Source organism: Oncorhynchus tshawytscha, linkage group LG33 (assembly GCF_018296145.1).
Source record: "Oncorhynchus tshawytscha isolate Ot180627B linkage group LG33, Otsh_v2.0, whole genome shotgun sequence".
Taxonomy (NCBI): Eukaryota; Metazoa; Chordata; class Actinopteri; order Salmoniformes; family Salmonidae; genus Oncorhynchus; species Oncorhynchus tshawytscha.
This window is the reverse complement of record NC_056461.1, coordinates 32058798-32080001: the sequence shown is the minus strand read 5'-3', so window position 1 is coordinate 32080001 and position 21204 is coordinate 32058798. Positions and strand designations below refer to the sequence as shown.

The window sequence follows — 21204 nt, the reverse complement described above, 5'->3', positions numbered from 1 at the left end:
TCAGAGATGCTCAGGTGGTCAATACTTCCCTCCAGTTGATGTGCCCAAAAATGGAGCAGATATCTTATACCGATCTCTCTTTACAGACATTTGTCCATAACAACCTTAGGCATCACCTCATGTCAAAAGTCTCTCCAAAATGTCACATTTTGAAACATCTTTATTTTCATGCATAGAGCTTATCAAATTCCATTTTTATGACCATATTCACATTCTTTATTTAAGTTTTCATTGGTGTTTTCAATGGTGTTTGCCAGCAGCATACCACCCTGCATCCCACCACTGGCTTGCCTCTGAAGCTAAGGGTTGGTCCTGGTTGGTCCCTGGATGGGAGACCAGATGATGCTGGAAGTGGTGTTGGAGTGCAAGTAAGAGGCACTCTATCCTCTGGTCTGACAACATATACCCCAGTGATTCTGGTCATTGCCCAGTATAGGGTGCTGTCTGTTGGATGGGATGTTTTATTTTTATTTATTTAACATTTATTTAACTAGGCAAGACAGTTAAGAACAAATTCTTATTTACAGTGATGGCCTACCAAAAGGCAAAAGGCCTGCTGCAGCGACGGAGGCCTGGGATAATTAAAAAATTAAAAGATATGGGACAAAACACACAACAAGAGAGAAAGCTAAGACAACAACATAGCAAGGCAGCAACACATGACAACACAGCATGGTAGCAACACAACATAACAACAACATGGCTGCAATACAACATGGTAGCAGCACAAAACATGGTACAAACATTATTGGGCACAGACAACAGCACAAAGGGCAAGAAGGTAGAGACAACAATACATCACACAAAGCAGCCACAACTGTCACTAAGAGCATCCATTATTGGGTCTTTGAATGAAGAGATTGAGATAAAACTTCAAGTTTGAGTGTTTGTTGCAGCTTGTTCCAGTCGCTAGCTGCAGCGAACTGAAAAGAGGAGCGACCCAGGGATGTGTGTGCATTGGGAACCTTTTAACAGAATGTGACTGGCAGAATGGGTGTTGTATGAGGGCTGCAGTAGATATCTCAGATAGAGGGGAGTGAGGCCTAAGAGGGTTTTATAAATAAGCATCGACCAGTGGGTCTTGCTACGGGTATACATAGATGACCAGCTTACAGAGGAGTATAGAGTACAAGCTGATTTTATACCATTTTACAGAGGCCAGCTCATGAAGGAATGCTTGCTCATTAAAGTTTTTTGCAAGCATCTATAACAAATCAGGACAGGTTGTTTCACTGAGCCACCATTACGAGCACAGGCTGTAAAACAGTGATCACTAAGGTCATTACAGAAAACACCAGACTGATACCTATCAGGATTATTTGTGAGGATAACGAGGAGGATCCTTTTCTGGGTGTTTGGAGTCATACCTTGTTAAATGTGTGTCCTGACTCTCTGTGATCACTAAAGAACCCATGGCACTTATCGTAAAAGTAGAGGTGTTAACCGCTAACCTCGGGGTCCTGGCTAAATTCCCAACCTGGCCCTCATACCATCATGGCCACCTAATCATCCCCAGCTTCCATTCATCCCCCCTCCTCTCCCCTACAGGGAGGAGGTCAGAGACCTGGCCGGGTGGTGCCAGAATAGCAAACTATCCCTCAACGTAACCAAGACTAAGGAGATGATTGTGGACTACAGGAAAAGGAGCACCGAGCACGCTCCCATTCTCATCAACGGGGTTGTAGTGGAGCAGGTTGAGAGCTTCAAGTTCCTTGGTGTCCACATCAACAACAAACTAGAATGGTCCAAACACACCAAGACAGTCGTGAAGAGTGCACGACAAAGCCTATTCCTGAACAGGTAATCAAATGGCTACCCGGACAATTTGCATTGTGTGCTTCCCCCCAGACCCCTCTTTTACGCTGCTACTACTCTCTGTTTATCAAGTATGCTTGAATGAACAGCCATCAGCCCAGAAGCAGAGATAAGGATCAAACTTCACTGAATTGACCAATCAGCAGTGAGGAGGCTTGGCACTCTGTGATCTCTTGGACACATCAACTTATATCACCAACAACAACTTCATCACTCCATCTAGTGGAGGGGTCAATGCACAGGTCAGGCAAATCCCTTCTCCAAAAACAAAAAACATCTATTTCCTAGTAGCAGTTCTGAACACAGGCCCACAACTCATTTGTTCCAGCTTTACTCAGACACACACTCAATAAATACAGAACAAAAGACAGACAAGAGGAATACAGATATCCCGTGTTCATGTCACAGTAACGCTTCGAACACACCAACAGCGTCATTGCACAAAATAGTATGCAGCATCATTTGGATATGTACAGTATGCATGAGAAGTTCAACATTCACCTTCTGATACCATTTCTGTCAAGCCGTCTACGCATACAGTTTGACGTATACGTTGGATAAATACAACGTATGTACCACACAGAACACACTGCAACTGCCTCTGCAACGTAATGCTGCAAGGCAAACGCAGTGTTTCATTGGAAGTGAATGTAACTGTGGTGTACCAAAATGCAATGACGCTGTCGGTTTGATGGAAGCGTAAAGAGGCTGCACAGATAGCCTGGGTTCATGTCACAGTAATGGGGCTGTACAGATAGCCTGGGTTCATGTCACAGTAAAGGGGCTGTACAGATAGCCTGGGTTCATGTCACAGTAAAGGGGCTGTACAGATAGCCTGGGTTCATGTCACAGTAAAGGGGCTGTACAGATATCCTGGGTTCATGTCACAGTAAAGGGGCTGTACAGATAGCCTGGGTTCATGTCACAGTAAAGGGGCTGCACAGATAGCCTGGGTTCATGTCACAGTAAAGGGGCTGCACAGATAGCCTGGGTTCATGTCACAGTAAAGGGGCCCCCCAAAGGTGCGGACTGGACGCCGTTATTTACAATGACGGCCTACACCAGCCAAACACGGACGACGCTGGTCCAATTGTGCACCACCCTATTGGACTCCCAATCACGGCCGGTTGTGATACAGCCTGGATTCGAACCAGGGTGTCTGTAGTGACACCTCTAGCGCTGAGATGCAGTGCCTTAGATTGCTGCGCCACTCGGCAAAACTGCTAAGTTGGCCACACAGCGCTTCAGGACACGGTTGACTCCTCCTCCTCACCACTCTATAGGCAATATGGCCATCCCATGCTTGCTCAAATGTGCCTTCTAAAAACAAGACTACGCGCTGAACAGCAACTATCTGGGTCAAAGCATTTCGGTGGGGGATAGGCAGTGCTGGCTATGTACAGTATACAGTGCATTCGGAAAGTATTCAGACCCCTTGACTTTTTCCACATTGTGTTACATTACAGCCTTATTCTAAAATGGATTAAATACAATTTGTTCCTCATCAATCTACACACAATACCCCATAAAGACAAAGCGAAAACAGGTTTTTAGAAAAATACTCAAATACCATCAGGATAGACTGCAGGTGATGCTGTTGAATGACAAAGACATATCCAATAGTTAACCAGATCAATACAAAGACGTATCCAATAGTTAACCAGATCAATACAAAAGCACAGAACGCCAGTAGCTCAAAGCGCAATAAAACAGCAACTGTTTTTTAACCAATGGCTTATTGGTGGTTTATTGGAAAATGTATTGTTGTGATCAAACCGGATGTGCATGGGTTCCAATGGTTGACATGTGAGCAAGGAAAATAATTCTGTATTGTTTTTAATCCACTTTTAAAGTTGGTAATTTTGTTTGTATTGGAAAAAGCAGTTCTCAGAGTTGAGGTTCTCAGTTTTCATCAGACTTGAGGTTCTCAGTTTTTGTGCGCTTTTGACATTGACCTATGTGGTTAATGGCCTTGTGTTGGAGGGGAGAGAGGCTGATAAAGATCTTAACTTGGGATTTGGCTGGCTGAGTGCCTGTTTGACTGTTAAATAATGTTTATTATGAAATTATTTTAAATATTAATACAATCGCACCCAAGGGGCCACTAGAGGGCGCTTCTGGTCATTCGACTGCAGGAAAAGGATTCATACAATATGTCATGATAAACTACTCAAACAACCCCTAGACAATATAAAGGTTGTTCAAATGCATGTAGACATTCCTAACAACCTCCCTGCTCCATAACCTCCACTCAATTTCAGTTGAAAGAAAACCATCAGTACTGTGCAATGTACCTTCATCTCCTCCATTAATAAACCATAGTATCAGTACAAGCCATGAATCAGAGAATAACTCAAACCCTCTGGCTAGCATTTTTGGAGAATGCAGAAACATACACTAGGTATCATGACTGTGGCCCATCTCCTGTACACATTAACACAAATAGACCCTAAGGGCAGCAATCAAGCATTTTTTGCAGTAATACTATGCAATAGTGCATGCCTTCCCACTTAGTCTTTTTCCCAGGAATGAGCATATTGTCATTAAGAGTAACCATAGAGCCCAAACTCCAATATACACTGAGTATACCAAATATTAGGAACACCATCATAATATTGAGATGCCCCTCAGAACAGCCTCAATTCTTCAGGGTATGGATTCTACAAGGTGTCGAAAGCATTGACCCATGTTGACTCCAATGCTTCCCACAGTTGTGTCAAGTTGGCTAGATGTCCTTTGGGTGGTGGACATTCTTGATACACACAGGAAAATATTGAGCGTTGCAGTTCTTGACACAAACCAGTGCGCCTAGCAACTACTACCATACCCCATTCAAAGGTACTTAAATATTTTGTCTTCCCCATTCACCCTCTAAATGGCACACATACACAATCCATGTCTCAAATGTCTCAAGGCGTAAAAATCCTAATTTAAAAAAAATAGTTTTTTTTATTTATTTTTTTTATTTTTTTAAATATATTTTTATTTTATTTTACCCCTTTTTCTCCCCAATTTCGTGGTATCCAATTGTAGTAGCTACTATCTTGTCTCATCGCTACAACTCCCGTATGGGCTCGGGAGAGAGGAAGGTTGAAAGTCATGCGTCCTCCGATACACAACCCAACCAGCCGCATTGTTTCTTAACACAGCGCGCATCCAACCCGGAAACCAGCCGCACCAATGTGTCGGAGGATACACCGTGCACCTGGCAACCTTGGTTAGCGCGCACTGCGCCCGGCCCGCCACAGGAGTCGCTGGTGCGCGATGAGACAAGGACATCCCTATCGACCAAGCCCTCCCTAACCCGGACGACGCTAGGCCAATTGTGCGTCACCCCACGGACCTCCCGGTCGCGGCCGGTTACGACAGAGCCTGGGCGCGAACCCATGGACTCTGATGACACAGGAGTTTTATTTTTTTCTCCCAATTTCAATCTTGTCTCATCACTGCAACTCCCCAACGTGCTTGGGAGAGGCGAAGGTCGAGTCATGCATCCTCCGAAACATGACCCGCCAAGCCTCGCTCCTTAAACCCCGCCCGCTTAACCCAGAAGCCAGCTGCACCAATGTGTTGGAGGAAACACCGTTCAACTGAAGACTGAAGTCAGCCTGCAGGTGCCTGGCCAGCCACAAGGAGTGGCTAGAGCTCAATGAACCAAGTTAAGCCCCCCCGGCATCAATAGTGTTCACCTGGTCAGTCAAAGTCATGGAAAGAGCAGGTGTTCTTAATGATTTTGTATACTTAGCGTACAAATTCTACTAATCACATAAATGTATTGCCTAAAGGCAAACCTTTCAATAAAGAAGATAGATGAAAGGATCTGAAACGAGAGTAGCTCCGATGCATTGTCTAGATAAACATACTGTACAGAATAGTGTCTTATAGTGAAGCCATAATGACTTTATCAAGCCCACATGACGTTTTATACTCACATCTCTTTAAAAAATAAATGGTATACGACTATGTATGACTTTATTCATGTATTGGTTTATCACAGGCAGCTAAAATTGTAAAGTTCATTGCCCCTAGGATGACATGATATTGCTTCCTGTGTTTGTGTGTATTGTATTGTATTGTGTTGTATTGTATTAGTTTCAATTCTCAAGAACACAATGGAAGACATCGGGGTGGCAGGGTAGCCTAGTGGTTAGAGCGTTGGCCTAGTAACCGGAAAGTTGTAAGTTCAAACCCCCGACCTGACAAGGTACAAAATCTGTCGTTCTGCCACTGAACAGGCAGTTATCCCACTGTTCCTAGGCCATCATTAAAAATAATGTTTTGTTCTTAACTGACTTGCCTAGTTAAATAAAGGTAAAAAAATAAATTGTGTTTTTACTCTGAAACGGACTTTTTTTCTCCAACTCTGGGTTGTTACATTGTGTTTGTGAGAATTGAAACCAATAAAAGAAAACTGATTGATAACATTTTACATTTTATTTGTACATGTTATTTTATTGTTTTGTATTATTTGGCAACATTAATAAAATTGTATTTAACATATACACACTGAAGAAGGTTGTCACCGAATGTCTGTGTGTACTATTGCACAGTATTACGGCTAAAAATGCTTGTTTGCTGCTTTTAGGGTCTATTTGTGTTAATGTGTACATGAGATGGGCCACAGTCATGGTACCAAGGTTAGAGTCTACTTATTTTATGGATGTTTCATGACTCGCACACGACCTTCTGCTTGGCCTTGTACCATTCTCTCAGTGAGAGAGAAAACATAGAGGTGGAGTTGGATTAAAAGAGGTGTGTATAAGAACCCCTTGACTACGAGGGTGAGTCAGAGAGGACAGCTGAAGGAGAGCAAGCTGCTGCCGTTACAACTGTACACGTTAGACCAACGTTAGAACCACACGATGCAAGCCTACCTTCTGTTTTCCATCAGCCTGTGTCTGGCTGTTGGGAGCTTGGCAGAACGACCTCATCCATGCAGTAAGTGAGAAAAAATGTAATTCCTTATTGAGACACTTTTGGAATAACCAACTAAATGCACCGCCACGATGTTAATCAAATAACACTAAACATATTGTCTATAGCCTAGACACGCAAATAGCATGAAGAATGCCAGATTGCATCTCTATTTGGGAAATCATTTTCTACCTGTTTGTATTACTATAATATGACAAATGTATGTCTTTCACATTAAAGAATCACCACCTTTGGTCGAGGGCAGTATGGCACTGGTAAGTCTTTTTTTTTTAAATCAAGCTCACCAGAGAAATCTTTACACATTGTCTTTTTTTACAAACCGCTACCTTTGATACCTGTGAAAGATTCTTCCTCATAGTTGTACGAGGTTTTTATGGCAACCAAAACCATTCTGTGATTTTATTTGGCTCTATAAAAAAGAGCTACTGTGCATATACTGCAATATGATTTCATGTAATTGAGATGAGCACTAAAAGATCCCCTGATATTGTAGCTTTCCTGTTCAAATGAAATATGCATGCTTTTCTTTAAAAACAAACTCTGAATGGTATCATGTGTGTATTTTCTATCACACATTCAAACAGACGATCCTCAAGGAGAAAACGTTTGGTGTTGAGAAATTCTCCTATGATGCTTTTGAAGAGAGGGTGCACATCCGACTTCTTCTGGACCAGGACAACCACACCACCTACAGAGACACCCTTCTTCTTTATAAAGAGGTTGGATCTTACAGACACATATTCTCTACATTATCATTGTTATTCAGGGGGTTGTACTGGATGATGATATAGTGTGAAGGCCATTTCCATCCAAAAATAAAAACCATTCAGACGTGTCTATTATTCATCTTCTCAGGGTATAGCTTACCAAATCTTCCGCCATAATCAAACCTGTGAGAAGGTCCACTTTAAGGATCCCTGGAAGCCAATGGAGATCCCCAGGGATGCCAAGTTCCAATCACAGGTGATCATTGGGAGCCTTTCCGCTCCTGCAGAAGGGCTGCTGGTCAACAACTGGTCAGGAACAATGGCAGAGTCTCACGGTGAGTGAATGACGAATACTCTAGAAAACCTCCGACTAATTACCGACTATTATTTACATTCACTGCTAAATTCCCTTAGCATTGGTGACTTAAGAAATATAATCAAAACCTTGCCATAAATCCATCGGTGTGCTGTTCACATAGCTAGTGGTTTGTATCATCTCTGCACATTTTATTATAATGTCCATGCACACTCCTTACAGATGATTACCTCCTCACTTTCACTGAGTTTGGTTGCCTGCCCGTTCATGCCTGGTGGTACAACATTGAGGATCAAACCCTTCTAAGGTAAGTGGTACACAATCCCAATTTTAGGCAGTTTTGTTATTGCTGTCGTAAATCATGAAACAGTCATATACAGTATCTGATGAAGGGACTATGGTCTTATTTGAGAAACACTGCATTGAGAAAGAGCCCACGTCTGAATGCTTTTAGCCTGATGGGGGCTTTTATGTTACTGTCTGTTCCATCTCCAGTCTGAGTTTCTTTGACATGGTGCTCGGAGTTGAGGACCCTGAAGTTTTCAACCCTCCTTCTTTCTGTGACAAAGCACAGCCGGGCAACGATGCAGCACTGACAACTTTCTTTGATGCCCTAATTTGAGTTAATAGTAATGCATCAAAGCATTTTCCACTTCCTACTCCACTATGATCATTTAAAGTAATAACTTCATAAACTATATTAAACTATTGTTGAAACAATAAGCATTGGACTCCTGTCTGTTTTAACCTGATGGCATTGGCGATAAAAAAAATACAAGATGCACATATTTAATAAATAAATGTATTTTTTCGGGGTAACAGAAGAGCACAACCCTGTAGACACTCAAACTCTCAAATGCAGATTCAAGATTTTTTTTTAAGGTACAGTAACAAATTAAATGGAGCCAAATTAAAACTCCATAAGGGACTTAGCACAGAAGCACAATAATTGAGCAAAATATCAGAATTGCGCTACTTGTGTAGGCAGCCATAAAGGTGGGGGGAAAAAATGCACTGTAGTGTCAGGTAGCCTAGTGGTTAGAGCATTGGACTGGTAACTGAAAGGTTGCAAGATTGAATCCCTGAACTGACAAGGTAAACATCTGTTGTTCTACCCCAGAAAAAGGCATTTAACCCACTGTTTCTAGGCTGTCATTGAAAATAAGAATTTATTCCTAATTGACTTGCCTAGTTAAAAGGTAAGTGTTAATTTCAATTGCAGCATGTTGTAATAGCAGTTATTGGCCAACAGATGGTGCTATTGATCATTTTATAATGAAATCATAATTTACATTTCCACTTTGGATGCAAGTGGCATCAATAAATTTGAAGCCTATAGAAAAAAGTGGAAACTAGAATGAAATGCACCCATTTGAAGATCAGTGCTAAAGTACACTCTTACTAGAATGGGTACCGCTCTCTTCAGCTAACATTCCACTAGGTAATTTGCAGGAGTAGCAAAGGGTGGAATGTTAGCTAAAAAGACCAGTACCCAGACTACTTTCTTACAACATAAGGTAACCCAAAAATAACATTCTTTACAGGAATGCGAAATGATTTATAGTAACTTCAACAGAAGACTTAGTAAATCAAATAGACAGCTCTTATAGCTTATTTTTCTCCAGGCTATTTAGTGAGTGGTGTTGGCATCATTGAGAGGCACTTGACAAACAGGCACATTTGAGACTAGAATATTTCAAGTTGAATTATGTTTTATTATTGTAGCATACTCCTTGTTCAATTCAAATTCACAATTCTTGAGATGTTGTGCAGCCATTCTATTTGCAGACGGTTCTCCAAAGGGCTGAAGAGTAAACTAGGAGTGAGGAGAGTAAAGTGGAGATGAAGAGGTAGTTCATGGAGGTTGGGGATTTGTTCCACAGAGTTCTTGAAGTAATGATGATCCCAGCAGGGTCTTGAATAAGAAGAGAATGTACAGAACATCCATTAACATGAGTCCATGTTAAGTTAATCTTTCTTCTTGTAGTCCTCAATGTTGGTGAGAATCCAACCGGAAGGTCCCAGGATAGCCAGTGCGAACAGTCCCAGTCCGATGATGGTCTCCTATAGAAAGGATGGCAGAGTAAACAGGACTAGGTTATTCATGGCATGGTGCTATGTTGAGGGTGTTGTGTAACGTTACAGAATGAGAATGTTCAAAAGTGTAGAACAGATGATTACTTCTCAATGTCATGTGGTACAAGGAATCATGTCAGATGGAAAAGGCTATATGGACATTCCTGACCTGCAAAACGATATTTAGCTACATTTCCATCTCTGTTCTGAGAATTTCAGTTCACTGAATAGACCCAACACATGTATTCAGGGGCAAAACTACAATGCCCCTGTCATGGATATTCTCCTGATCACTGCCCTGTTGCTGATAAATCAAAGGTTAGCCATGTTAGCTAGCTACATAGCTAACACGACCTTGCAGATTACCACACTAAAAGTTTGTAAATTATTATCATAAAAAGAAAGAGTTTTACATTGATAGGAAAGTTGCTAAATTAGATGCATTTTTAAACGTAATAAACAAAACAGGAATAGGTCCGACATCCCGCGATCTGGGCCCCCGAGTGGCGCAGCTGTCTAAGGCACTGCATTTCTGTGCTAAATACGTCACTACAGACCCTGGTTCGATTCCATGCTGTATCACAACCGGCCGTGATTGGGAGTCCCATAGGGCGGCGCACAATTGGCCCAGTGTCCTCCGGGTTAGGCCGTCATTGTAAATAAGAATTTGTTATTAACTGACTTGCCTAGTTAAATAAAGGTTAAATAAAAAAAATCTGTCAGCTAGCTAACGTTAGTTTGCCATAGTAGCTATGCATCCCTAACCAGCCTGTCATGAACTGACCTACAGTTAGCTGACGTTAACTGTCTAATGTGACCTTCCAGTTCAACTCTGTTCAATTGATGTTTATGCAACACTCGTGTCATCGCAATGTTACCCCACCACAGCTGAATTAGCTGGCTAGCTATGACACAAACTAAAGTCAAAGCTAAACATCTTCAGCTATCAGTTAGGTAGCTAACATTAACTAGCAGGCCCAACATGGCTTATGCCTCAACAGCTACGAGCTTCTTGTCGGTTTCACGACCACAGGTAAAGTTAACTACTTACGGAAGGGCCGAGAGGGTCTTTAGCCGGTCTGGTGAAGACACTTGCCCTCTAGGTGATCATGGGTCCCCGCAGTGCCAGAGCAGTGCGAGTTGAAATAGTTCTGAGGAGACCAGACACAACTGTGGAGTAGAGCAATGTTCTTTAATGGTCGGGAAGTGGGTTGCGGTGGTGGTGATCGGTTGTTACTAGTTACCAGAGCGGCAAAGTCATAATTATGGCTAAACCCCACCTATTTCTACAATTTACCTTCTTAAAATCAGATTATAATCATATACCTAACCTTAAATTAAGACAAAAAGCAACGAAATACATTCATGAATTACGATACAGCGATTTTTGACATTTGTGGGTGTGGTAACTAGTGATAACAGAGTTGATAGGCCAAGGAGGTAATTCTGTGATTTCCCAAGGGCATTATGGTAGTTGTAGTTATCATACCAGACGACTACCGGTGTGCGAATGAATGTCTTTTCAGAAATTATGGAGTTGCAGTAGACATGGCGTCACTTGAGGTGGCAAGAAAGAGAGGAAGAGGGGTTGAAGAGAATGAGGGAGGCAGAGGTTGAATCTGAATCGGTTGAAGATGGTGGAAAAGAAGGAGGAGGTGTGTTGAAAAAGTTTGTTGTCAAGTGCAAACAGTGAGCTCTATGTCAGATTGAGTTTTGAAGATGAAATGTTAGTGAATGAGCAGTGACGACCCATCATCCAGGGCAGGTGTTTTCAGCTCCACCTGGTTAGCTATTTATATTCAGTACCAGTCAACAGTTTGGACCCACCTACTCATTCAATGGTTTTTCTTTATTTTGTATTATTTTCTACATTGTAGAACAATAGTGAAGACATCAAAACTATGAAATAACACATATGGAATCATGTAGTTACCAAAAAAGTGTTAAACAAATCAAAATAGATTTTAGATTTTAGATTCTTCAAAGTAACCAACCTTTGCCTTGATGACAGCTTTGCACACTCTTGGCATTCTCTCAACCAGCTTCACCTGGAATGCTTTTTCAACAGTCTTGAATGAGTTCCCACTTATGCTGAGCACTTGTTGGCTGCTTTTCCTTCACTTTGTGGTCCAACTCATCCCAAACCATCTCAATTGGGTTGAGGTCGGGTGATTGTGGAGGCAAGGTCATCTGATGCCTTACTCCATCACTCTCCTTCTTGGTCAAATAGCCCTTACACAGCCTGGAGGTGTGTTGGGTCATTGTCCTGTTGAAAAACAATTGACAGTCCCACTAAGCCAAACCAGATGGGTTGGCGTATCGCTGCAGAATGCTGTGGTAGCCATGCTGGTCACCAGCAAAGTACCCCCACACCATCACACCTCCTTTGCCATGCTTCACGGTGGGAACCACACATGCAGAGATCATCCGTTCACCTAATCACAAAGACACGGTGGTTGGAACCAAAAATCTCAAATTTGGACTCATCAGACCAAAGGACAGATTTCCACCAGTCTAATGTCCATTGCTCGTGTTTCTTTGCCCAAGCAAAGCTCTTCTTCTTATTGGTGTCCTTTACTCGTGGTTTCATTGTAGCAATTCGACCATGAAAGCCTGATTCACGCAATCTCCTCTGAACAGTTGATGTTGAGATGTGTCTGTTACTTGAACTCTGAAGCATTTATTTGGGCTGCAATTTCTGAGGCTGGTAACTCTAATGAATGTATCCTCTGCAGCAGAGGTAACTCTGGGTCTTTCTTTACAGTGGTGGTCTTCGTGAGAGCCAGTTTCATCATAGCGTTTGATGGTTTTTGCAACTGACTTGAAGAGACTTTCAAAGTTCTTGAAATTTTCTGGATTGACTGACCTTCATTTCTTAAAGTAATTATGCACTTATGCTTATTTGAGCTGTTCTTGCCATCATATGAACTTGGTCTTTTACCAAATAGGGCTATTTTCTGTATACCCCCTAACTTGTCACAACACAACTGATTGGCTCAAACGCATTAAGGAACGAAATTCCACAAATTAACTTTTAACAAGGCACAACTGTTAATTGAAATGCATTCCAGCTGCATGAAGCTGGTTGAGAGAATGCCAAGAGTGTGCATAGCTGTCATCAAGGCAAAGGGTGGTGTAACGTTCGTCTTTAAGGGTAGACCAAGGCGCAGCATGATTTGAGTTCATCATATTTTATTGAAATGTGAACCAGCAAAAAAAAAAGAAACAATACAACAAACGAACAGGTTCGTCGTGCAAAAATACATGCAACCAAACAAAGATCCCACAACTGAAGGTGGGAAAAAGGGCTGCCTAAGTATGATCCCCAATCAGAGACAACGATAGACAGCTGCCTCTGATTGGGAACCATACTAGGCCAACAAAGAAAAAGAAAACATAGATATACAAAAACTAGAGTACCCACCCTAGTCACACCCTGACCTAACCAAAATATAGAGAATAAACAGGGATCTCTAAGGTCAGGGCGTGACAGGTGGCTACTTTGAAGAATCTCAAATATAAAATAAATGTAGATTTATTTAACACTTTTTTGGTTACTACATGATTCCATATGTGTTATTTCGTAGTTTTGATGTCTTCACTATTATTGTACAATGTAGGGAATTGTAAAAATCAAGAAAAACCCTTGAATGAGGAGGTGTGTCTAAACTGTTGACTGGTACTGTACATACTAGGATACTCCCCTTTTCATTGGCAGTGAGAACACTCTTTTGAGACCAACTTGTTTTTGCCAAATGTAAACGATTGTGTTCTCAACGTGATTCAATTCTATACCCTTTGCTTAAAGTCTGAACCATAGGGACATTTTTTAGGGAGTTTTTCTAATCTGTATTTTTTTATTGAACCAAAATAAGCCTACTCGAGTCCTGGACTTAAAAAGCATGTTCAATGTAGGTTAGGGGTGTTGTAGGCCCACATACGCAACTTTGCACTTTCTGGGCATCATGTCCTAAAAAAAAGTTATGTTATGTATCTATCTGATCTTCTTCTGATCTTTTAAACACTGACCATGTGTAGCATCTTTTATTTAGGTAATATGATTTGCATTTTCCCCTCCTCGTTTTCTAGGAAAATACGGAGACAGGACAACATCTGACATTTTATTTTCTACCTGATATACTGTAGGCCTAAGCTACACAAACCGATTCCAGCTACAAATACCATGCCCAGTCAAGATGACCAGTTTCATGGACTGTAACGGAAATTGTGCCACAGTCACAAACAATATAGCCACATGGCTAAGACCATTCATACTGATCATACTGATAGAAGGTGAGGATAACTTGGTCATTATTTTAAGGAATGCATACTAGTATATGTCATAAAAATATAGGCCTGGCCCATAGAAAGATGCAAATAAAGTTGTAGTTAGAATACACAATATACTGTAGCATATATTTATTTACTCACAATCTAGCATTAATTCATGTTTTACTGTTGAAATATTAAATGTTAAACAGACCATAGTGTACCACAGCAGATTATTTCATTATTCTACGTAGCTCATAGTTCATCAGTCTTCCAAAACAAATCATGGTAAGACCTTACAGTCTTTGTGAAAAAACTGTAGAGCAAGCAACTGTAGTATCTATTTAGACTATACAGGCAAGGTCAGTAACATTTGATGAGTCTTCAGGCAGCTTCCTTGAACAGGGTATTATGGATATCTACCATGTCCAGCTCCTCCTTCTTGGGCGAGGCATTGAGGATTGTTTTCTTGACACTTCTAAAAGAAAGAAAATAAAGGAAGCTAGTTTGCAGTTGGGAGTCGTTCTCACTTTACTACTCCTGGTACAGTGTTCAATATTCTACTGCTCTTGAGTCTGTGTCTCGACTTACCTCTCATCCACATCCTGGATAGTGTCGGGTAGTGGTGCACCAAGTGTTTCTGGCAGATAGATGGCGACCACCCCACTTAAGATGGGGGCTACCCCATAGATGAAGCCAGGCAGCCACGGGACAGCCTCCCCAAGGAGCAGCACCATGGGGGCCACCATCGCTCCTACACGAGCCATCATGGACACCCAGCCCATGCCATTCTGCCTGGGGCACAGAAGAGAATCCCCAACTATCAAATTTCATCAGACACCTGAACAGAATACATTTTTCCCCATTTGCATTCATCTTCATCACATATATTGCCTAATGCTAATGAACAGGTAAAAATATTACATATAAAAACACATACGTTTTACAGTCAGTATTGGAATACTATAGTCAACTGAAACATCCTGTGCGTGATGGGTGTCATTGGTAGAGCTGGAATTACCGGATGATGGTGGGGTACAGCTCTCCAGAGTAGAGGTAGCAGCAGTTGAATGACGCGGCCAGGCACCCCTTACCCAGCACGGCTAGAGTGGTGCGCACTGTCTGTTTTTCTGAATGGAAGCGATAACAGCAACAGACAACAATGAAATCACACCAGTGCTGTTAGCCATGACATCCAAAAAGAGCACAATGACACCCAACACAGGCAAAACCACCTCACCGTATGGCACCAATATGTTGATCAAAATGGTGACTCCAGACAATATGAGTGCAGCGCACTGTGAGGGCCGTCTCCCAAATATACTCATGGACACTGTAACCACTACTTTGGCAGGGATGTCCACCGCTCCGAATATCACTTGAATCAAGTAGATGTCCACACCAAACTTCTGCAGATCCATAGATAGACCATAGTAGGCGAAGCTCGTGGAGAACCTTAAAGAATGTCAAAGTGGGTGTCATGATCATTTCATTTAGAAGGGGTTTTTGGGCAGCACTTTGTCATAGTGAAAGGCAGAAGTAGAGGAGACACACCAGACAGCACTGAGACAGATGGTGATGTTCCTCATGGTGGGCGTGCGGAGCAGGTCTACTACAGAGTAGGAGCCCTGTGAGCAGGACATCTCCTTCTTCATGGAATCCTGCAGCATCTGGACGCACAGAGACAGTACTGAGTACTTTCACATACAGTTGAAGTCGGAAATTTACATGCACCTTAGCCAAATACATTTGAACTCAGTTTAACACAATTCCTGGCATTTAATCTGAGTAAACATTCCCTGTCAGTTAGGATCACCACTTTATTTTAAGAATGTGAAATGTCAGAATAATAGTTGAGAGAATGATTTATTTCAAATTTGATTTATTTCATCACATTCCCTGTGGGTCAGAAGTTTACATACACTCAATTCATATTTGGTAGCATTGCCTTTAAAACTTCTTGGTGCACCCATCCCTTTAGCGGGATCATTTTCGTCAACATCCGCTGAATTGCAGAGCGCTAAATTCAAATTAAATTACTAAAAATATTTAATTTTCATGAAATCACAAGTACAATATAGCAAAACACAGTTTAGCTTGTTGTTAATCCACCTGGTGTGTCAGATTTCAAAAAAGCTTTACAGCAAAAGCAAACCAAGCATTTATGTTAGGACATCTCTCTCAGCAGACAAACATTACAAACAGCTAGCAGCAAAGTAGATTGGTCACGAAAGTCAGAAAAGCAATAAAATGAATCGCTTACCTTTGATGATCTTCGGATGTTTGCACTCACGAGACTCCCAGTTACACAATAAATGTTATTTTTGTTTGATAAAGATTATTTTTAGATCCAAAATACCTCCATTTGGTTGGCGAGTTTTGTTCAGAAATCCACAGGCTCGAGCAGTCACGGCGGGGCAGACGAAAATTCCAAATAGTATCCGTAGTTTGTTTTTACAATAAATAATAGATCATATTTCAATCGGACCGTAGCTTTTTTCAATAGGAGAGAGAGAGAAAATATCTGCTCCAAGCTGTTGCGCATGCAAAATTCTGCTGGCACCCAGCCATCCACTGACATGATGTGATCTTTCTCGCTCATTTTTCAGAATAAAAGCCTGAAACTATGTCTAAAGACTGTTCACACCATGTGAAAGCCATAGAGAAAGGAATCTGAATGATATCCCTTAAAATGGAGGGAAGGCATGCAATGGAAAAGAGAGGTTTCAGGAAAAACAGCACATCCTGGTTGGATTTTCCTCAGGTTTTCGCCTGCAATATCAGTTCTGTTATACTCACAGACAATATTTTGACAGTTTTGGAAACTTTAGAGTGTTTTCTATCCTAATCTGACAATTATATGCATATTCTAGATTCTGGGCCTGAGAAATAGGCAGTTTCATTTGGGTACATTTTTCATCTAAATATCAAAATACTGCCCCCTACACTCGAGGTTAAATTATTTAACTTGGGTCAAACGTTTCAGGTAGCCTTCCATAAGCTTCCCACAATAAGTTGGGTGAATTTTGGGCCATTCCTCCTGACAGAGCTGGTGTAACTGGGTCAGGTTTGTAGGCCTCCTTGCTCGCACACTGTTTCAGTTCTGCCCACACATTTTCTATAGGATTGAGATCAGTGCTTTGTGATGGCCACTCCAATACCTTGACTTTGTTGACTTTGTTGACCTTAAGCCATTTTGCCACAACTTTGGAAGTATGCTTGGGGTCATTGTCCATTTGGAAGACCCATTTGCGACCAAGCTTTAACTTCCTGACTGATGTCTTGAGATGTTGCTTCAATATATTCACATAATGTTTCTTCTTCATGATGCCATCTATTTTGTGAAGTGCACAAGTCCCTCCAGCAGCAAAGCACCCCCACAACATGATTCTGCCCCCCCACAACATGATGCTGCCACCCACGTGCTTCACGGTTGGGATGGTGTTCTTTGGCTTGCAAGCCTCCCCCTTTTTCCTCCAAACATAACGATGGTCATTATGACCAAACAGTTCTATTTTTGTTTCATCAGACCAGAGGACATTTCTCCAAAGAGTACGATCTTTGTCCCCATGTGCAGTTGCAAACCGTAGTCTGTTTTTTTATGGCGGTTTTGGAGCAGTGGCTTCTTCCTTGCTGAGCGGCCTTTCAGGTTATGTCGATATATGACTAATTTTACTGTGGCTATAGATACTTTTGTACCTGTTTCCTCCAGCATCTTCACAAGGTCCTTTGCTGTTCTTCTGGGATTGATTTACACTTTTCGCACCAAAGTATGTTCATCTCTAGGAGACAGAAAGCATCTCCTTCCTGAGCGGTATGTCTGCTGCTGGGTCCCATGCTGTTTATACTTGCGTATTATTGTTTGTACATATGAACGTGGTACCTTCAGGCATTTAGAAATGGCTCCCAAGGATGAACTAGACTTGTGGAGGTCAACAATTTTTTTCTGAGGTCTTGGCTGATTTCTTTTGATTTTCCCATGATGTCAAGGAAAGAGGTACTGAGTTTGAAGGTAGGTCTTGAAATACATCCACAGGTACACCTCTAAATTGACTCAAATTATGTCAATTAGCCTATCAGAAGCTTCTAAAGCCATAACATAATTTTCCATAATTTTTCCAAGCTGTTTCAAGGCACAGTCAACTAAGTGTATGTAAACTTCTTACCCACTGGAATTGTGATACAGTGAATTATAAGTGAAATAATCTGTCTGTAAACAATTGTTGGAAAAATTACTTGTGTCATGCACAAAGTAGATGTACTAACCGACTTGCCAAAACTATAGTTTGTTAATAAGAATTTTGTGGTATGGTTGAAAAACAAGTTTTAATGACTCCAACCTAAGTGTATGTAAACTTCCGACTTTAACTGTAAGTGCAGGTACACACACACACACACACACACATTAACACACAGTTCCTTACTTCAAGATTGATTCTGTCACCCTCTTCACGGCGTCCATTGATTCGGGCCACTGTTTTGAGATTTTTGACCGCTTGCTCAGACTTTCTGTTCAGGACGAGCCATCTTGCAGACTCCAGGAACCACCTGCACAAGTCAGATGTGGTAAACAACATGTTATAATCAAATAGCCTTACTAGGTAAAGTGTCATGGCTGCTCCAATCCTTTGGGTCTCACCATGAGTAGAGGAAGGTGATGTAGAAAGGTACGGAGACAGCCAGCGTTAGCCAGCGCCAGTCCCGAATGAAGTAGGCCACTACTGCCAGGATCAGCTGACCCATTGTGTAACAGTAGCCTGTCCCTGTACCCACCACTGTCCTCACTCTTGTGGGAATCCACTCCACAACTAGAGGAGAGAGAAACAGAGAGACGGAAAGAGTAATTACATGGTGGGTGGCCTCTCTCTTCTTGAGCATTTCCCACCTTAGCCTGCAGTGCCCACTGCCTACCCAGCCCTTCCTGTAACGTACTGAGAGAGAAGGAGTTGAGCCCCAGGCCAGAAAGGGCCATGCCAGTGATGAAGCGGAAGAGGCAGAAGACGGAGAATGAGGTGGAGAAGGCAGCACACGTCCCTCCCACTGCCATCAACAGGTTGGAGATTAGCAGCAGGAAACGCCGTCCAAATCTGAGACAGAACGTAGAGAGAGAGAGAGAGTGGGTACAGAGGAGACCTCTGCCATTAATCCCTGAAGAGTACAATACCATGTGTAGTATCTGAATAACTGCTGCAGCTGCATACTTCCAGTATTTTCGAGACCTGTATTTGCAGAAGAGGCATTGTCTGAGATAAGCCAACAAAAATATCAAAGGGAGAAACCAGGCCTTAGTATTGAAACAGAAAAACGGAAATTATCTGACATTCGAGATCTGACGATCTATTTAATAAGAAAAGCAAAGTGGTACCTGTCCGACAGTCCCCCAAAGATTACAGCTCCCACAAGCACCCCTCCCATATAAATGGTTTGTCCCATCTGCTTCAACGAGCGAAGATCGCAGACCAAGTCCCACTGGCATGGGAAAAAGAGAAAATACATATAACTGACAGTTTGAAACATATCCTTAAACACATCCACAATTATTTTTGTCGTTGATCTCTTTCAAATGTTTGTTTGGACGCATGTAAAACTACTACGTAAACCGTATCCATGATTGTTACCTCAGAGATAATTGTGGAACTCATCTCTGTCATGCTGTACTCCCATCCATCTTTACATGTAAAACTACTACGTAAACCGTATCCATGATTGTTACCTCAGAGATAATTGTGGAACTCATCTCTGTCATGTTGTACTCCCATCCATCTTTACAGCCCTGCAGCTCAGCATCTAGAAGGTCTTCAGTATCATTACTACTGTCTCGCTTCACCTTCGGACTGTAGGTCCCATTCTCTGACAGGTGCTGCCACTGGGGCGCAGCATAGCGCAGGCATCTCTCCGGCCTGCTGTTCTTAATGTCCTGGGGCACGGTGAGCAGCAGAACCTGCTCCGGGCTCAGACTAGACAGGGACAGGTTCCTGTGGACACTGCAGTGGTGGGGGGGTACTGAGGCCACAAAGTTCTGCAACAGATTATGACTGGCCATCATAAGGATGGGCATACAGAGCAAGGTGACATGCAGGACCTGAAAGCGGCCCGTGCTGCCCACTTGTTCTAGAAGGTCTCCAAAGGCCATGGCTGTGAGACACAACTAGAAGTGGGTTTGCTTGAGAAGAGAAGTTGCTGATGCTAGGAATGTGATTCTCCACTTCAACGTCTTTTGTAACACGTCTAAAAAATGCCAGCGAGTAAAAACACTCAAGTTAAAAAAAACACGTCTAAAAAATGCCAGCAAGTAAAAACACTCAAGTTAAAAAAAACACGTCTAAAAAATGTTGTTCTCCACTTGATGAGACTTGTAGCCTACCTGTGAGTACAGAAGCACATTAATGGGAAGAAGTATATCAATACTTGCAATCATTTTCATTGTGATGTGATGTTTACTCTTATTCTTTTATAATCAGATTATGTGCAAAAATAATACCTCAGAAAAGAATATCCAGTGGAAGCAGAGATGGTAACATACCTGTTCTTTCCCATTATAGAACATATGGACAAAGTACATCTAAAAGGTTTGACTTCAAAATAAATCAAATACTTCACTTGAGACACAAAAGCTGTTATATAGATTCCGTTATGCACCAGCCTTGCCTTTGTTGAAGAAAAGTCCAGATTTTAGCAAGCATCCTACTGTGAACAAACACAGCCTTCACAGCAAGAGTTTTTTTTCAGAGAGAGACCAAGATTCCATGGAGTCCATTCAGACCATTCACTTCAATATGTTACATTATATTTAAAAAGTTCCCTTTAACAACAGCCCAAAAATCTAACCAGGAAAGAAACAGTGCTTTTGCTACGCATTGTTAGTTAATCTGCTCTGGAATTTCTATGGCTTTTCTGAGGAAATAGACTCTTTCTGGATTATAACCTGCTCAGTTAAACCGCTCGAGGTCTTAACTACTCTTTCCATGGACCGCTGAGGGAAAAGGAGAGTCCTTGCTGTGTGGCATTAATCCTTTGTCCACTGGAGAGTCAACACCGTCATACACCATCATCATACACACAGGCACACACTTAGTGTTCTTTTGT

The 21204-nt window shown here is 41.9% G+C and overlaps 3 protein-coding genes across 4 annotated transcripts; 1 reads left to right on the top strand and 2 right to left on the bottom strand.

Annotated features, from left to right (window-relative positions):
* The first annotated feature begins 6568 nt into the window (after nucleotides 1-6568).
* Nucleotides 6569-8497, top strand: epdl2 (ependymin-like 2). Its single transcript, XM_024396865.2, has 6 exons — nucleotides 6569-6753; nucleotides 6970-7004; nucleotides 7335-7469; nucleotides 7606-7792; nucleotides 7996-8080; nucleotides 8269-8497. The coding sequence occupies exons 1-6, from the start codon at nucleotides 6678-6680 to the stop codon at nucleotides 8393-8395; spliced, it is 645 nt and encodes a 214-aa protein (XP_024252633.1). The 5' UTR covers nucleotides 6569-6677; the 3' UTR covers nucleotides 8396-8497.
* Nucleotides 8498-9380: 883 nt separating this feature from the next.
* LOC112230645 (cytochrome c oxidase subunit 8B, mitochondrial) lies at nucleotides 9381-14290 on the bottom strand. Its single transcript, XM_042311217.1, is given in 3 exon segments — nucleotides 9381-9837; nucleotides 10901-11019; nucleotides 14281-14290. Coding segments are annotated over 3 exon segments (225 nt in total). The 3' UTR covers nucleotides 9381-9741.
* Nucleotides 13471-21204, bottom strand: slc22a6l (solute carrier family 22 member 6, like). Of its 2 annotated transcripts, none has more exons than XM_024396863.2 (11): nucleotides 20600-21204; nucleotides 19832-20482; nucleotides 19484-19587; nucleotides 19051-19205; nucleotides 18758-18926; nucleotides 18543-18666; nucleotides 15673-15788; nucleotides 15359-15573; nucleotides 15140-15248; nucleotides 14710-14913; nucleotides 13471-14596 (listed from the first exon to the last, which is right to left on the bottom strand). In XM_024396863.2, exons 2-11 carry the CDS (start codon nucleotides 20249-20251, stop codon nucleotides 14503-14505), a joined length of 1710 nt encoding a protein of 569 aa, XP_024252631.1. In that variant the 5' UTR covers nucleotides 20252-20482; nucleotides 20600-21204; the 3' UTR covers nucleotides 13471-14502. The 2 variants fall into 2 exon arrangements, with proteins under 2 accessions (XP_024252631.1, XP_024252632.1); XM_024396864.2 differs by having other exon boundaries at nucleotides 20642-21204.

What these genes read in the sequence shown, in the direction of transcription:
- epdl2 (XM_024396865.2), top strand. Translation starts at nt 6,678, where the DNA reads ATGCAAGCCTACCTTCTGTTTTCCATCAGCCTGTGTCTGGCTGTTGGG. An exon ending in TCGAGGGCAGTATGGCACTG is followed by an intron (nt 7,005 to 7,334) that starts GTAAGTCTTTTT and finishes ACATTCAAACAG; the next exon opens with ACGATCCTCAAGGAGAAAAC. An exon ending in GAGGATCAAACCCTTCTAAG is followed by an intron (nt 8,081 to 8,268) that starts GTAAGTGGTACA and finishes TTCCATCTCCAG; the next exon opens with TCTGAGTTTCTTTGACATGG.
- slc22a6l (XM_024396863.2), bottom strand. Translation starts at nt 20,251, where the DNA reads ATGGCCTTTGGAGACCTTCTAGAACAAGTGGGCAGCACGGGCCGCTTT. An exon ending in ATCACCTTCCTCTACTCATG is followed by an intron (nt 18,667 to 18,757) that starts GTGAGACCCAAA and finishes TGACTTGTGCAG; the next exon opens with GTGGTTCCTGGAGTCTGCAA. An exon ending in CAACATATTGGTGCCATACG is followed by an intron (nt 15,249 to 15,358) that starts GTGAGGTGGTTT and finishes GCTTCCATTCAG; the next exon opens with AAAAACAGACAGTGCGCACC.